General features: G+C 37.6%; 1 protein-coding gene and 1 long non-coding RNA gene across 4 annotated transcripts in view; one reads left to right on the top strand and one right to left on the bottom strand.

Annotated features, from left to right (window-relative positions):
* Nucleotides 1–18,558, top strand: part of LOC127935300 (uncharacterized protein KIAA1522 homolog) — a 36,276-nt gene that overhangs the window by 16,817 nt on the left and 901 nt on the right. For 2 of the 3 annotated variants that reach the window (XM_052533041.1, XM_052533043.1), the window contains 5 exons: nucleotides 12,411–12,566; nucleotides 12,697–12,737; nucleotides 13,069–13,195; nucleotides 14,784–14,891; nucleotides 14,978–18,538. In XM_052533041.1, coding sequence (XP_052389001.1) covers nucleotides 12,411–12,566; nucleotides 12,697–12,737; nucleotides 13,069–13,195; nucleotides 14,784–14,891; nucleotides 14,978–18,507 — 3,962 coding nt within the window. In that variant the 3' untranslated portion in view covers nucleotides 18,508–18,538. The remainder of the gene's footprint in view (nucleotides 1–12,410; nucleotides 12,567–12,696; nucleotides 12,738–13,068; nucleotides 13,196–14,783; nucleotides 14,892–14,977; nucleotides 18,539–18,558) is intronic. The other variant, XM_052533042.1, reaches the window with a different exon arrangement.
* On the bottom strand, nucleotides 7,609–17,180 carry LOC127935303 (uncharacterized). The gene is made up of 3 exons (XR_008148062.1): nucleotides 17,042–17,180; nucleotides 11,691–11,925; nucleotides 7,609–8,392 (listed from the first exon to the last, which is right to left on the bottom strand). It is a non-coding gene; the product is annotated as an uncharacterized LOC127935303 (long non-coding RNA).

Genomic DNA, 18,558 nt, shown 5'->3' with positions numbered 1-18,558 from the left:
CTCAAGGTCCTTGAGACATAAGTGATGTTAGAGATTGATAGATGGACGTTGGATAAAGGAGAATGTGTTCTCCTCACTTCATCAGTGCCTGAGCTGCAGGAATCGTGCACTGGAGAATCATGGCTCACGGTATGTTAGATCTCTCTTCAGGGTCACGTGAACGATGATTAACACTGGACATAACTCTGACAGATCGCTCATCCCAGTGAACAAGGCTGCAGTTAAAGTGACATTGGGGGAGGGTCAGCAGACTGCTGCAGGAAGCAGGAACTGAAAGAAAGGCTGAGCTATTGACCTTTCTCCTGAAAATACACCTGTCAGTGCTGCTACGGTGGAACATGTTTTGCAGAGATTTGTCAGGCATCTTAGAGAAGACAACACACATTGCATTAGTTTGCTCAACAAATATTTATGCATCTATGATGAATGTTCAACTAGAGTCGATGTATCGTTGTATCATATAAATCCAGCAGGGAATCTTTACAGAACATTCTGCATAGGTTCATACAATGCAGTATATTTTCTTTAGATGTTCTTTTTTTTTCTTTAGATGGCTTATTACCACTTAATTTCACCATAAACAAAAGCTAAATTGATGAAAGCTAAATTATGATTATGATTCTAAAGAAAAGATTCTTCTTTCTTAAGAAAAAACTAAAACATTTTGTTAATCAGTTTAATTTAGTATTAATACAGACTTCTGTGGTCCTTAAATGTTTACTGTGACATCTTTTTAAAAGATGCATCATATTTTCATCATAATTACAGTACATACAAACCCCAGAATAATTTAATCAGTCAGTAAAGCCAGTCAGTATGTGTTCTGCATATCAGTACTCTGGTGTCGAGCGAAAATACTATTTAAACACATTTGAGGAGTGTCATTTGCTTTTAGACAAACTTAACAAAACAGGTTTAAAACTTTAAACCATGATTTTCGATATGAACACTTCAAATAAATAAATGACATATGCCACTCGTGGGTTAAAATAAACACTGAAATGACAGACTTCATTTTTAATATGCATGACATCTATGTGCTTTTTATGCAGATGAGGGTGAGAAACGTTGATGTGAGAGTTTGTGTCCTTGTTTATGATCAAATGTCACAATATCCCTTTCACATCAGAAATATCACATCATATCTTCTGAACAATACAAAAAAAGCTGACCTTCAGGAACCTCTAGAGAGGGAAGAAAGCAGAAGTACAGCTGAAGAAGAAAGGAAGAGTGGGTGTGCTTTTGTTTGGGAAATCCTCTTACTCTGGCAGTGCTGTTATAGCCTGTTATTCAGCAGAAACTCTGTGTGTGGTCCAAACTGAATGCTCAGTGTGGGATTCTCTGCAGACAATCTCATTTTTAATTTCATTTTAGCAGTCAAAACAAGTTTGAAAAGAGTTTGTGTCATACTCCTGAAATAACTTGCGATGCTTACACAATAGTCATAAGATTTTGTGTGACTGTCTTTATTTCCTGAAACCTACAATTGAATTTATAGCAGCAGTGGATAGTAACAACTTATATAAAGCTAAAAGTTCATAAAAGAATACAACCCACATTAAGTGCTGCTTGACTTCTATCTCCCAGTTACATTTGAACTAGATCAGACAAAATATAACAAAATATTGAAAATTGCTAATGTATTAAAACTTACCAACAGCATAACAAAGCAGCCCATTCTTTAAAATATCTTGACTACTATACTGAACCACAATAAAGGGATAAGTCACCCAAAATGAAAAGACTGTCATAATTGACTCGACTTGAATAATCCCAGCAGATTTGTACTATTCGGTGTTCAAACTTTGCAACTGTTAAAGACAAAACACGGTGAGAAGCCACTCGGATGTAGTAATGAATAATTCCATACCAACAGACTGAAGTGGGCGAGGTATTACATTTTTTATTATCCCATGAGCAGCACTCAACTAATCCCTTTAAATTCTGTGACTGGCGTAGGTGTGTGCACATCCTTCGCCCTTTGAAGTTTCAGTTAAAAGTGCTTCAATCAAGCACAGTCCAAAGAGAGTTATAGAACAGCAGGATAATCTGTGTCAGCGGAGGGAAATCCTTTCATACCCCAAATAGACATAGGTAACAGTTTAAATGTTAAATGACCTCAGGATTGGATTTGTTCTCAGACTGGCAAGGGTTCCTCAGTTCCCTTTATTATTTGGAGTTGCAACTGAAAGAACCCGCCAAATGTTGTTTCAAGAATCCCTGCCAATGTCAATCTGTTTTCTGAACTAAGATAGTTGTTTCATATCATTCAGAAATGTGTTTTAACTGGAGTTTTGTTTCTATTGCCCTCATCTAGAAGGTACAGTAGCGCTAGGAGAAATAGAAAAGGGCCCAATGTAAAGCCATTGTGACTGAATGTAATAGTGCCTGGTTCATTCATTTCCTCCATAATAGATAAATTGATTTACTATATTACAGGCAAAGAGACAACACTAAAGCCATCTTTTACACTTTTCAACCAACAAATATCATACAAATATGGGAGCTTGGATAAAATGAAGTTCTACAACACCGAAAAATGTGCATATAATGGGACAGTTCACTGAAAAATGTAGATTTTTTCATCATTTATGCTACTGTCCTTACGTCTTCCTGAAACTGTGTGACTTCAGTTTTTCTGCAGAACACAAAAATATATTCCGAGCCGATGTTTCACCTGTTTTTGCCCAAAGTCCAAAACACTGGCCCCCAATTAAATGCACAGTAATAGGAGTGTTGTAATAGCCTATAGATTGCGACCCAACTTCATCTTTGTCAAACACTGATTTGAGTCCACAAATTGTGATGAATCACAGTTTTTCACTTGATGCGACGACACTTTCTTCAGCCTTGAGAGTGGTTTGATGCTAGTTCTGTTAATGAAGTAGGTCATTGTGCTGAAGTTGTGCTGAATTAGCATTCACTCTGTGTAAGAAAGCACACTTGATAATGCACTGCTGCTTTATCCTAACACACTGAGGGCAGGTGCTATTTTTCTTCTTCTGTGCAGCATTAAGGTTTTAATGAAATTGTATTAAATATTCACATATCCTGCAGACAAACTATAATTAAGCAGGCATATCACCAGGCTTGACACTGCAAAGTTCTGCAATGAATTCTCAAGGCTATAGAAGGCAGCTTGTATTGACTGGATAGTGTTTCAATGATAGCAGTACAGTGGCTTCTGTATATGTGTCAGAGGAGAGCATGTGTGTTACAGTGAGACTGCAGTAAAGTACATGTGATGTGTTTATCCTAATGCATGCTAAGATAAAATTATTAAAGCAGTATGGGAGATTTCTGTAGCCTATAAATTCAGAAGCCTCTGTTGTCCAAGAAGCATTAGTTAAAACTTCGTTTACTGCATTTTGCAAATACCTTTCTGGATGGCTGTCTCCTCCACTCATAGTAATTATAGTAACTACTGTAACTAGGGTTAGGGTTGAATTCAGCTAACAGTCGTCTGATGGTTTACCAAAAAATGAAGTTTCATGCTCATGTTGTTTCAAATGTGTTTGATTTCTTTCCTCCATGGAACACAAAAGAATATGTATTTTGAAGATGTTTTTTGCTGTTAATTTCCATACAGTGAAATTATGTTTTGTGACCATTTACAACAGGCCAGCTTTGCATTATGCAGCTAACAAACTCTGCAAAAACCTTTTAATTTTGTGTTCTGATAAAGAGAGAATGTCGTACAGGTTTGGAGAAAAACATGATGAATATGATAACAATTTTTGGTGAACTATCCCAAACTCGTTGCATGGTGGAATTTATTTATTTATTATGAATTTTTTTATTTATTTGCTGTTTAACAACAAACACAGATTTGGCATTTAACTCTCTGTACTAACTTAACAACATGTAGTGTCTGTTTTCAGAAAACTTCTGTCTGTTCTGTATCAGAATCACACCATGTCCATTAGCATACACAGAACTGCTCTTTGTGTTATTAGCTTGTTAAAGTAACACACACACACACACACACACACACACACACACACACCAATAAGGGAGCTGTTTTTGATTTGTAACTACTCTTAAATCAAATTCTGCTTAATCAAAAATTAACAGCTCTGTATAGGCTCAAGTTTATGTAATGTCACTGAGTCACAAGACTGATGTTAGTTCAGAGCATATATACCATATGACAGACTCCAGATACTCTATACTTACTTCCTAATTTCCCTAATGAAGTCAATATGTGATGTGATTTAGTGTCCGTGCTGAATTGTGATGATCTTCAACTTCAGTTCACTAAAATGCTGCTGATGATGGTCTTCTTCGGGTTGTCAAAGTCAGCCGTATTTATGTCACAGCAGTAATCCAGGTGGCATCTTTGCCTGTCATTCTGTCTAACAAATTAGACAGCTCAAGACATGAGCAACTCACTTACAGCTTCTGCTTCTTGTGACAAATTTAGCTCGGTAGCACCTGACAGGGTAAACTGGATTGACTGTCAGTTGATTACAAGCCACCATTGCCATTGTTTGCAGTCATTTCTTAAAATCAATAGTGAAAGTATCTTTATGTGGTCGTATTGAACAGGGTTTGCCTTGTTTTAGGAAAGGATGGTAACTGACAAATGGAATGCTGGTAACATTTTCACAGAATTTAGTGAGGTAATATAGCACACATCCCCCATATCAATCTCACATTAGAATAATACCAAAGAAATGTCCAAACTTATCAACTAGCTGGAAGCACATACATAGTATTTTTCCATTTCCTGACAGCTTTCCATTGTCCTATAACTTAAAAAAGGATGTTAATCAAATTGCTGACAAATTTAATGGCCAAATGTTTAGATGGAGTTTCATTCGATGGAACTTAACAATAATGCAGTTTGATGTGCATTGATGCAACTAGTTAGTAGGGATGATTGGACCTTAATATTAAGTGTTACCAAACAGCCACATTTCTGTAGCTGAAAACCATTCATTGTTAGTTCATGTTAATTCACAGTTCATTAACTAATGTTAACAAGCACAGCTTCTGAGTTTAATACTGCATTGGTAAACAAGATTAATAAATGCTGTAGAAGTATTGTTCAATCTTAGTTCACTAAAGTAGTTAACTAATATCAACTAATGAACCTTATTGTAAAGTGTAAAAAAAATAGCTTCTTTTGTATTCAACATAAGAAAAACCCATACAGGTTTAGAACAACTTAAGGGTGAATAAATGATGACGGAATTTAAAATGTTAACTCAGTATTTATATCTCATATACAGGCAGCAGTTTGTTAATGGGAGGTGTACCATTACGTTTCTAAGCAAACTAAAAAAAAAAAAAAAAACAAAACAAAACAAATTTAGAAATGAATGTGCACTCATGCAGTGTTTCATTTTGAAATATAATTTCAGCAAGATGTGACAAGTTGGTCTGTTTTCTGTCAGTGGGGTCAAAGGTTAAATGATGGTTATAAAGCCTGGGGTAAGAACCTGTTCAGCTCCAATATCTAGCACAACTGTTCACAGAAAGGAAATAATACGTGTTTTGTTAAAAACCCTACAGGCCTAGTGATAGCAGACAAAATAATTGTTTTAGTTACCAAACTATTAGCAATTAATGTTTTTTTAGTTGTTGCAAGACGCTTCCCCTTGGGCAAAAACATGACAGTAAGGTTTGAAAGAAACTGCTTATTGTGCTTTGAGCTCAATTTAATTAATGTAATCATTATATCATGGAAAGAAGCATGTTTCACCCACAGAGCCATGCACAGGTCATGCATCCTGTTTTTCAGTATGTAAAGAATGTGGATTTTCAGAATATATAATGTGCATAGATGGCAAGAGGATCTACTTTCACTGTGAGCTGTTAATTTTTTGTTCAAAAATAGCAATGCAACTTCTAGCTACTTTTCAGGCCACAATAAAAGCATCAAAACATTTAAATGCATTGAAAATCAGAGGGCACACAGACTGTTATGTTTATGTGAATATGAGTAGCTCACAGAGCTTGAGCGTTGAGGCTTGGATAGCTCTCCTCACGGTCCACAACAGCCTTCTGTGGTGTTAAAGAATAAAAATACCACTGAACTCAAATCCCTCTCAGAGTTTTTGCATTCAGCATGCATTTGATTTAACCACAGTGGAAGGATATTCACTATAATGTTTACATGTTTTTGGTTACTTTCTGTCTCTTTCTTTGCCTTTCTTGGAAACGCTTGGAAGTTTTGACCACAGACAGCATTGCATAGCATTCCCAACTCCTAGATCCTAGATTAAATCCCTGGCAGGGATATTGAAATCACTTCATAAAAATCATGTTGAGAGAATGTTTTCTGAACTTCTGAATGAATAAAAATACATTTATATGAAAGACTCAGATTCAGCCTCACAATGATGTGTGCAGTATAATCCTGCCCTGTATTTATCGTGACAATGGAATTGACATTGTTTTGGTCAAAACGGCATGTTGCCTGGAGATGTTTTCACTAGTGAATGATCAGATGTGATAAAGAGAGAGAAAGCCTTTGCTCAGGGTCACACTCTACTAACAAACACTGAAAACTGATAAAAAGTCTCCCACCATTAAAAAAAAAACAGTCTTTATAAGCAAATAGGTTAAAGGCCATGCCAAGTCAAAAAAGTTAGATGGATAAGAATAAGGATATGTAAATGGGCTGTGTTTATGGGTAGATTAATGCGCAATGAAGAAAGATTTTAAATATATTGCACTTCCATAAAGATTGATTCAAAGGTTACAGACTTGGACTTGTATTTTGATTTAATCTGGTGATTCAACAACCCTCCCAACACAATATTTAATTTTATATAATTCATTATAATACACAACCCCATAAAGAGACAGAATAGTGGCCAGATTGAGATCCAGTGAATATAAATAACAGGAGCATGAGCAAAATACACACATAAACGCTGTTATTGCTTTTATGCAATAAACAGAAACAGAAGGTGCTTTTATTTGCATGGCCTAATGTTACCTCAACATTTAGTCACCATAGGGTGCCTTAAACCACCATTCACACAGATAGTTATAGTATCTGTTTGAAAAGAATATTTACGTCTTCTATAAACAAAGTAAATGAATCCATCTTCTTGTATATTAATGAACCCAGGTTCACTGGAAAAATGTGCCTGTGGTGACGTTTCTTCAAAATGGTCATGTTGCTTCTTGATAAAACATTAAAGCTTTATCGTGTTTGAAAATAAAGTACCGTCATCACTAAGCCCTACCCTATATCTAACTGATAGTGCTAACAAAAGCAGGTTTGCTGAACCAACCGTACCATTTTAGATCACTTCTCCAAGTCTTTGAGCGAGTGTTGTGGCGTGTTTCATGGGACTCATACCTGCTACTCTATATTGCAAGTTCATTGTGTACCGGGTGAGCTTCGAAGCAAGTTTACTACATTAGAAAAGCTGTAAATGTTGAGTTATGCGATGCATATATGTGTTACTGTGTTACTGTCACTATTGTTCATTTCAGTTGCATAGTGCAAAGAATGTAGAGGTATGTTTTTTGAGCTAGGTATACACACATTTTTCCAGCCTAGGTTGTTATTAATATTCTAGAATCTCACTTGATGAAACCTCAAGCTTGAGACCATGGCTCTGTTTCTTTTGCAGACATCTGCGTCATGAAAATTAGACTGATGTTTGGGATGAGAGCAATATACACTAAATAGATTTTCTGAAATCAAATATTCCATATCTTATTAGGAATATATAAACCTATTAATTTGCCACTACACTAATAACCCATGCATCAGTTTGTATATGAGAGGCTTGGGTGGGGATTTTGAGCCAGATTTGAAAAAAATCATGGAATCCCGATCTTTTTTTATTAAATGCTTTGTTCGAAAAGTGTTCTTGTGCTGCGTTTCTTTAAAACAAAAGTCACTTGATTTGCTATTTTGGGATCTATTGCAGTGCCGTAGTTATACCTTTTAAGCAAACTTTATGTGCCACCATTTCTGTGGCCATTGTAAATTAAGTACGGAAGACTGAGTGTCTGGAAGAATGAGAGCGATCCTAAAACATCATAACAGCTGCATAATAAACCCTGCAAGCTTCTCAACCCTCATGCTATTATTAGTAAGTATTGATGAAGCTTTCAGGCAGGGATTACTTTGCATAGTGTTTTTTTTTTTTTTTTTTTTTTTTGTAGAGAAGATTTATAGATGCTTCAAGGGACTTGTAAACACTGATAGATGCAGAACTCCAACACAGACGAGAAAATAAACTTGTCTTTTGCTTCCTGGCACTAATGACTTGAGGTGGTGCACTGCAGGGTGCTCTAAAATTAACCAGATGATGAGGAGGGGAGGGGAGCAGAGCCGAGGAAAAACGCCTCATCATCTCCTGAGACACTGAAAAGACGCCCTTACATCAGTATCATCTCCTCCAGTCGTTTGGTCAGATTCCTTGAAAACAACACAGAGGCAGTTTTATCAGAGAAACCCATTGTCAGAACGGGAGATTTGGGTCTGATATCCAGGGCAGGACTCTGTTAGTCACACTTAACCAACTAAAGCAGGGGTTGCATATAAAAAAATACATATAATTCAACAATTGACACACTTGTTGGCAAAGGTCAAACTAATGCTGTAGTTGTATAACAGTAACAAAGAATGATCGTGTCTAAACATTTATACAACTTTTATGGAAGATTTCATATGGCTAACATGCATTGTTTGCTTGAAGCTTACCTGTGATCATTCCCAAATGCAGTCACTGAAAAATGTGGAGAACTAAGCTCAAACAACTGCAAGGTACATAAACCTTCTATTGGTGTTTATTGGTGATGTTGAAAGCCCCGGGACAAAATTATCCCTCGTTTATAAGTAACTGTATTAGCACATAGTCTCAGTGGGTGTAGGATAGAAATATTTAAGGGATATTGTAATTTTCAAATTTGCATTGTTCTCACACCTACAGACTATACAATATGCATGTGCATCTATTGTATATATGTACACACAAAGTCACATAGACACAAAAACGTTTGATTTAAATGAGGACAGTGATCTGAGAGAATGTTGAGAATAGTTCTGGGTTGTGAGAACAAGTTGACTTTATGGGAAAATCAGAGCAACAACTTCTGAACTAAAAATGTTCCTTTATCCAGCTGTAGTCGAAAAACTATTTATATGTTTATTGGTGAGTTGCATCAAACACGCCTGTATATATATATATATATATATATATATATATATATATATATATATAATAAAGATTAAATAAAATAATTTACATAATAAAAATGAAATAAAAATTAAAGCTAAACAAAAATATTTGATTTTGTTTTATAATAATAAAAGTTAACTTTGCTAATGGAAACCCAATTGTTAATAACCAAGTAAACTGAGTGTTCAGGTTATGCTTCTGTAAGTAAGCATAAAATGACCTACATTTCATTTGCCTTCTGTGCATCTAGGAATAAAAAAGTGTGAAGAAACTCGAGGGTCTGGTGGTGGTTTAAAGGCATGCATCAACTCTCATCTCACACCATGTGCCAGATGGTGCCTTTTGGCTCCCCTGATACATATTAATAGGATTTCTGGAGTTGGACAACAGGCAGTTGATAGACTGGATGCAATTTGAATGACAGACTGGAAAAAGAAAAAGATCTATGGGATTAATTTTTTTTTTTTTATATCAACTGATTAGAAACATAATAGCACACCTTTCAACCATCTTAAAGAGATATGATTTATGCATGCAGATGTGGTGAATCTCTGTTCAAAGCTAAGAATGGGAAGTTTGCCAGCCGAAATAGTGACCTTTATATCTCGGTTGGAAGTCTCAGCCAACTCCACTTGAATCTCTATTCAGTGCCAAAACCAGTGACTGTGAAGCGAGTGTAGACATGGGACGTCTGATAAATGGTTTAATGGTAAAACACTGCTGCACCCCTGCAGAGGTACATGAAACATACCAAGTAGTAATTATGTTACTCTAAACCTGAAATAATCAATTGAAGCTAATGTTTCTGACATCTGCTATTCTTGCTCATCTCTTTGTGCAATAGCTCATGTAACACACCAATAATAGTAAACCATTTAGATTAAGTATTTGATTCTAGACACAGTCCCTATATGTTTATAACAAATGATTGAAGTCTATATTTATTTTATTATTCATAATGTTTACTATGGGTCATGGAGCATATGCCCTTATCTGAGTAAGGCATGTTTCCAAGCAGGGGTTTAGGGGTGGCAGATTAGTGTCATGGCCAATCTCAAATTCAGTTGGTGTACAACACAATGGAGGAAAACAGCCAACGCGTTGGGGGACAGCACTCTGTGAGATGCTGACAAAAGCCGGGGTAAGGGGGAGGAGAAATTAGGAGGGGTGGGAAAGATCGGGGCAGCTGCAGGATTGGTGGCACACAGTGTCATTGTGTCTGACCTGGTTATCCTTCATGAGAGACAGCTAGTTGACATCAGTTAGTCTGCAGCCACAGAAGTGGACAGTCTGTCATGATGCTGCTTAGGAAAGACTTTATCTCTTATCATTCAAGTAAAAGACATCTTTAAACTTCAGTGATCTCTGCCTGCACTGTCATCTCAAGACAGATATGGTGGTCTTCATAAGAAAAAACATTCAATCTCTGTTGTCGATATTTAAGAAGAAGGGTGAGTAGTTTCAAGAATTTATAGGCAATTATTCATATTCAAGATAGTGTCAATATATTGTCTCTCCAATGTGAATATTCACCTATATATATAGAAAACCTATATATATATATATATATATATATATATATATATATATATATATATATATATATATATATATATATATATAGGTTTTCTGTGTTCACCTTCCTGTATCTGTAACAGGTGCCTTCTCTTTGCTTAAAATGTTGACAATACTGAGGGACTTGTGCAATGAAATGCTCATTATGACGTTAACAGTGTCAAAACGAATGCACCCAAACAGATAGAGATCATTATTACAGAGTAAAAATGGTTTAAGTCCATAACCTTGATGTAACTTTTACTGTTTACACCTGAGGTAACAAGGTCAGAAGCCGCATACAGTTAAATCATTAGCATGCACACTAAACTTCATTTTACAAGTATAACTTTAGGATATATTGTTTGTAAATGTTGTCTTCATCCAGTACTCTTAAAATAAACAAAATTAAAGGAATGTTTCAGGTTAAATACAAGTTAAGCTTCATAAAAACATTTCATTTTTAAAATGAATGTGTTGACTGAAATCCACTTGAAATGGAAGTCTACTGAGCAATTGGTGAATATTTGCTGTATATTGGAGTATAAATATATAACTGTTAATGTTTTGTTTTTTTTCTTTTATGAAAGAGATCCGTGTATTTAACAAAGAGCATTACTTTAATTTTAAAACTTGCCTACACTGTGTTTTGACTCTCTGTTGTATCACAATGCCAGTAGTCAGTGCCAGGACACCTGACTCCCCCCATGGGGTGGACTAAGAAACTTATAAGGTAATTTGACCGATTTAACAGTTAGAAATCTGCATAAATGGCTAAGAGGCTGAGGAGATCTCTTTTAAGGAAAGTTCCTGTCCTAAAACACCCTTATTAACTTTTGGAAGTAGTTTAAGGCATCCAGGAGGTATGTAAGGAATAGGATAGGGGTAGTTTGAGGCTTCTCCCTGTTCCTTTGAGAGTGCCTCAGTCTAACGACAGGCCATCTCTGGTATTTTAAGGAATTAAAGATCAGAAGAGATTACCTGGTCACAGAATGAGTGTGAAGCCCATTACTATGTTGGAAATCTACAATCAACATGTGCCTCCAACATCCGTCAAAATGTGACTAGAATTAGCAGCCAGCAATAGCAGGTGTTGCTGTTGGACAGAGAGAGAATGAACATGGCATTTTACCGCAAGATGTCTGAGCTTTCACTGCACCTCATTCACATAATGGTTGTGCAGAAATCTTCAATCAGTCATGTTTCAAATTTTTCCCTGAAATAAAAAAAGAAGGTCAACTTTAGTTTGGGGAACAATTCTCACTATTAAATAACTGTTAACTATGCTCATTAATATGCTTATTAATAGTAAGGTAGGTCTTAAGTTTGGCTATAGGGTAGGTAGGATGTCTTCGATTAAGGCATCTAAAATATGGTCATGCAGAGTAAGGCATAAATATGTTCTTTATTAGTACAAATAAACATCCCATATGCTAGTAATATGCATGCTAATGAGCAACTAGTTAATAGTAAGAATTGTTCCCTAAAGTATTACAAAAAATTTGAAGGGGTATTTTGTATGATGTTGACTTTGCTGATGCATCACTGTTTTGATTTGATTGGAAGAAACGGTTCAATTTTCCTTAAATTCTCCTTAATAACTTTGATAATCTCCTGCTTCATGTTTAGGAGAAGTTTGGGGTAATGACTGCATCAATTTTTACATGAATAACAATACATTGCCCTTCCCTCTATTTTTAGCAGGCCAAAAGCAGAATGAGCAAGGAAAGCTGACTGTACACTACACAGCCTCCCAGCACTACCAGGAGAATGTGTTCATAGAGGGAAGCAGGCCACAGTACCTGGAAGACCTGCATTCTGAGGCCCAGGAGGGACTGAAGATACTACAGCAGGAGGGTGAGCTTAACTCCCACCTTAAACCCATATTTTTTTACACAAAACATACTGATCTATGACAACCTTAATGCACTGCTTAATGTACAACTGTGTTTTCTGATGCACCTCACTCAGTCTTTCTTCCATGCAGAGAACAAAAATGGAGTGGACTTTCAGGATGATCAGACTGTGGTAATCCTCCTAAGATTATATTTCAATATACATGGCAATTTCCAAAAATATGGAATTTTTATAGTATTAAAAATCCTTTTTTTTTTTTTTTTGGTATGTCAGATCATGCTTTAATCTAACATAAAATTAGACTAACATGAAAAGTTAAAATGTTTTCAAAACCATTAAAATGGCAGTTTTGCCCAATCTCAGATCTCCTAGGTCTGGTATTGAACTTTCGACTGGATCTATAAAATCAAGGCATAACACTAAATCTATAAAATGAAAACATATATGCATAACTTGAACCTTTAATGAACACTTTTTACTGACGGCTTCCATTTCTCCACAGTCAGAGGAAAATACAAGCTCAAAAGAAAGAGATGAATCACTTGAGACTGATAGTACTGCGGGACACTCCGTCATTTCAGTGTCAACTGTCTCAGCAGTCTCTTTACGTCCAGTACTTACATGTCAAGGTATACAATGCTGACTTAAGAAGGTATAGAAATAAAACATGCTTAGTGGCACATACTGCCTCTTTTGTTTTTTCCCTTTAAAGTGATTTCAGGTTCAATGATACATTTGTTTTCCACCATTATAATCTACATTGTAGTGGGGCAGTTGGAGCAAAACATGGCAGTGGTATTGCAATGCAAAGACAAAATCATACATTTTATAAAAACTAGCGATGGTCTGTTCCGTTATAGTTTCAGAGAAAATGTGACATCAATCAAAATTATATCAGTTCAGATTCAAACAGTTCAAACTTTTTTGTTAAAGGGGGGGTGAAATGCTCGTTTTCACTCAATATCCTGTTAATCTTGAGTACCTATAGAGTAGTACTGCATCCTTCATAACTCCAAAAAGTATTTCGTTTTATTATATTTATAAGGGAAAGATAGCCTGTACTGTTTTTTCCCGGAAAAACAAGAGCGGCTGGAGGCGTGACGTGTGGGCGGAGCTAAAGAATCACGAGCGCGAGTAGGCTTTTGCGTTGAGAGCGTCTGGAAACTGTGACATTACCGTGAGGAAAAAAACATTATCCAAAACAAACCATGGCTAACAGTCAGATTCAGCCGTATATTTATGATCCAGAATCAGATCCAGAGGCTGAAATTGAACAAGAGCAGCATCAGCGACGACGTCTCTATGTAGTATGTATTGAAACTGTATATATTTGCTTAGCGGTTTTGGAAAATGACTAAGTTCCACTTTATGTCGTCTTTTTTTTTTTTTTAAGGTGTACATGTGGAAAGTGCAGTTTGATGCCAACATCGCATGTTGTTTACTTGATGTGCTTACGCGCCGATAGCTAAGTTAACAACACAGGGATATTTGAAGCAGTTTTACTCACCGCATGCGGTTCCAACACACGATCGTGACCCTTTTTCGTTGGGACTGCATTATCTTTAAGAAATAAACGATATGCAAATCCGGCGTCAAACTGGGCCTTGTTTGTAAAACAAGCATCTTCGAAATGCAGGGAACAAAAACACTTGCACAACTCTGTAGATGCTCTGTAAAAATAAACTCATCCACTGGTCCCTTAATGCTCTTTTTTTTTTTTTGGTTATCTGTGCAGGGTTGTCTTGCCCTGGCAACCAAAAACACACTTCTTTTGTGACATTTCGCTTTCTCGCTCTGGTCAGTGAATGTCTGTGCTCTGCTCTACGGGAGCGTGCGCTCTTCCGGCAGAAGTGCCTTTAGGCCCCATATAAGGGAATTCTGCTCCATCTAACGTCACACAGACCCATACTCGAAAAAAAACTTTCAGAAAATTGTGACAAACCGGAAGGAGTATTTTTGGAACAAAAATACTCCTTCAAATGTACAACTTAATTTTTGAAACTTTGTCCATGTTTAGCATGGGAATCCAACTCTTTAACAGTGTAAAAAAACTCAGTATGCATGAAATAGCATTTCATCCCCCCTTTAATGTAGTGTACCTATCACTTTGAGTATGACCTGAGATTTAATTGTGGAATAACAAGACAACTGAAGAAAACTCTATGATATATTTTGTCTTGGTATTCAATCTCTGTTCTGTTGTATCATTCCCTTTAGGCTCCACATTTAAGCCCTTGGACCCAGTTAAACGACTGGACAAGACCAAGAGGGGAAGTAGAAGAACAACTATAATGGGAATACCACAACAAGTCCAAAGAGAACTGGGCAAGTAAAACTATGTTATTGTCATATATATATATATATATATATATATATATATATAAACAAAATTTGTTTTACTTCTATTGAAGAAATGACAAGAGGAACTACACTCCAGCAACGTCCAAGTGGAGAACATGATGGTGAAGTTGATTCCTGTGGCAGAGTTGCCCTCCCAACAATTGATGGAGAGCGCCCCTCAGTAAATCACAAAGGAGCTCGTGTACACCTGCAGAAAATTGAAGTTTTTCATACATCAAGAGATGAGGAGTTTCTAATAAACCACATCCATTCTGTCTACCAAGAGGAGTTAAACCGAAAGCTTGGGATAGGAGCGTGCCCTACAACGAGACCAAGGTCTCTTGCTGTGCCAGGGATGACCACTTACTCTTTCCTGCATGAGCCTCAAGGTCCCGTTATGTCCATTTCACCACAGGCAACTTATTTATCTAAGATTATTCCGAACGCAGTTCTGCCTGTTGCAATAGACATAATTGAAATTAATCATGATCACAGCCAGTGCAGTACGAATACAGTTAGCAAGAGTAGTTTAGCATCAGCTAGTCCAGCTTCTTTACGATCTGGAGGTGGCACAAATCAAGATCCAACTACCCCTAGCCCAAGCAGGAGCCATTCACAATCATCTGAGACTATTGTCTCGAACTCCTCCACAATCTCTTCAAAAGCAAAGTGTCTACCAACATTTGATGCCGACATCACCAAAGAAATTTCAGATTTAATCCCAAAAGACATAAATGTTACAAGCTCAAGTAGTTGTAAAAGCTTTAACAGTAACAGTACAAATCACAGACTGGACCACAGTGAGATCGGTGAAGCAGGGGTAAATGTCAGAAACAGCCATTCATTCTACCGTAATCTCTCTGTAATGAAGACAAAATTACCCCCAGCACCACCTCAGAGAACCTATTCCTTGCACCATGAAAAACTTAAGTGGAGATCAAGGGAACTGGTAGACATAAAAGATCTCAAACATATGTCCCCAAATGATGGGCAAACTGGTAGAGATCTTAGCAGTGCAAAAGACCATCAGTCAATCAGTAATGAGAAGAGTTCTGCCCATTCTTCAGTGCTCAACTCATCAAGAGACTTCCAGTCAGGTAACTCATCCCCACAGAAAACTGGAGAAGAATCTGGTGAAAACAAATTAGATAGGACTTTGTCTCCCTCGAGTGGATACTCAAGCCAAAGTGGGACACCTACGCATTCCCCTAAAGAGGTCAGTCCCTCCTCACCAGGAAAGAGAAGAGTAAAGACTTCACAGCCTGAGAGAACAAGTGTACAGACCTCGCCGGTGGTTTCAGTCTCTTCATCAATGACATCTCTATCTTCAGTCACATCAGACACGGCACATCATGACATTCAAACCAACACCACCCCATCAGAGCCATTAAAGTGCTCCCCACCTGTTACAACAGTGAAAAACAAGGTGACACCAACACACCCAACTATTGCCCTTAGGGAACTGTTCAATGTTCCCCCTCCACCCAAGGTAAAAGCCCCATCTCCCCCACCCCCTGAAACCTGGATTCACAATAAACGAACACTTGAACTATTATGTGGCCCAGATCCAAACCACCATAGGTTACATCAGCTTCAAAAACAGCAAAAAGGGTCATTAACAGGTAAAAAACAAAACACAAATTCAATACACATCACTGAACAAATTATACCAAAGATACAGACAACAGGAAAAGTACAGTCAGGGACTCAACTGGAGAACAAAGAAGCTGTAAAAGAACGAAATGAGTCCATGTCACCACAAGTGTCTGAACAAATGCTAGTAGACCCGCCAGATTGGAGGCAAAACAAAAGCTCAACATTACACAATGAATTAAATGAACTAGAAAGTACAAAATTCCTCAAGGAGGTCAACCAGAACATTCATACACAAGATCAGAGAACTGTAGAGGATCAAAAGGAAAAAGGAAGCCAAAAACTCCTTACAAAGAAGGTACCAACTATCAAAGTTGATCAAAGTATGCTGGCACAAACAAACTGTGAAGTCAAACCAGATTCTGAAATCGTGAACACAGCATGCACCCTAAAGAATGATCAAACCAGTGAGGAGAACAAAGGAAACTGCATTAAGGACATTCTCAATCACAAAAAATTGCAAACTCTCGGTATAGAAGTACCTGAGGCCAATGGCATTTCTCCTCCTCCTTCTCCACCTCCAGAACACCACCCTCCACCACCACCAACTAAAAAGATGTCAGGCTCCTCAGTATCTATACCACCATCTGATGAAGATGAACAGAAACAAGAAACAGAGGAACAGGTGACTCTCCTGGAGTCTACTTGGCCTCCACCACCTCCACCAGAGGAAGAGTCAACTGACTTGATATTTGAGGAACAAGATGAACTTAACTTTCCACCACCACCTCCCTCGTTTATCCACGAGCCCCTTTCAGAGATATCTATCAATTGCCATGACGAATCATGTGAACAGCCTGACAATATAGAACTGAGGTCATCGAATGCCTCAGATATGGCCAGCAGTTCAGACCAAGATTCCGAAATACATGCCATTCTGCCAACAGGAACTGTACAAAATGATATGGAGGACAGGCATCAAGATAAGCCTTGTAACAACGTGTCACACTTCTCTGTGGACGAAGATGGCATGGAAAACACAACTGTAGCCCCTCCGAGAATGTCCTCTCTTTTACCAGATGAACTTGTACAAGGGGAGGAAATGGCATCACATGATTCATCAGAGCAAACATCACTTGACACCGAAGCAGATTACACTAACGTGCCGCTTGCAACTCCTCTTCCAGTGGAAGACCAATCCACTGTTAACTTCCGAAGACACCAGTGCCTCATAAACAAAGACAACCGGAGCAAAGAACTGCTGTGTCATCAAAAAAGCACACCCATTCCAAAGGAGGATGCCAACATTCCCCTCGTCACACCTTCCTTACTTCAGATGGTGCGACTAAGATCTGTAATTGTAGATGAAGATCAAGCTAAAAATGATAGCAAACCAAGTGTTGAGTCCACAACAACTGAGGATCACAGTATTACTAGTCAAGCAACTCCACAAAAGCCTATTCGCAAATCCTTGACCTTGAAGTCTAACTCACCTTCTAAGTCAACTCCTGCTACAACCACAGTCCAATCCATGCGTCTTCAAGAGGCCATACGTATGAAGACCGCTGCAATGTCCTCTAGTGGAGTACCTGCAGTGCTTAACACACGCTTAACCTCAACTAGTGATACTGGTCCACCTGTGCCATCCCCTAAATCACCAGATGGCTGTGACTTGCATATGTCCCCTGCATCTACAGCCAGCTTTATCTTCTCCAAAAGCACAAAGAAAGTTGTCATTGAAACACCCACTTCTCCAGAGGTCCAAGCAATCCTCAAACAAAGTCTTGCAGCTGAGATAATACAGATTTCCAACCAAGCCAAGACAAATGGGACAAAAAAGCCAATTAAGGTGCCGCCACCTGTTGCTAAGAAACCAGTGCATGGAACAAATACTCCCAACAGGACAGATAATGTAACACTGGACAAGACTGGGATCTTGACAAATAAACAAATGATGAAAGTCGAAGTTAATGGGCAAAATGATCAAGTGCATCCTGCTGGTCAGTAAGCACACTCATCAGGAAACCAGAAGCAAGCAAGTAAGGAACCATTCACGGGT

Source organism: Carassius gibelio, chromosome A19 (assembly GCF_023724105.1).
Source record: "Carassius gibelio isolate Cgi1373 ecotype wild population from Czech Republic chromosome A19, carGib1.2-hapl.c, whole genome shotgun sequence".
Classification (NCBI taxonomy): domain Eukaryota; kingdom Metazoa; phylum Chordata; class Actinopteri; order Cypriniformes; family Cyprinidae; genus Carassius; species Carassius gibelio.
Note: the sequence above shows the minus strand (reverse complement) of the source record. Positions and strands in the feature narration are given on the sequence as shown.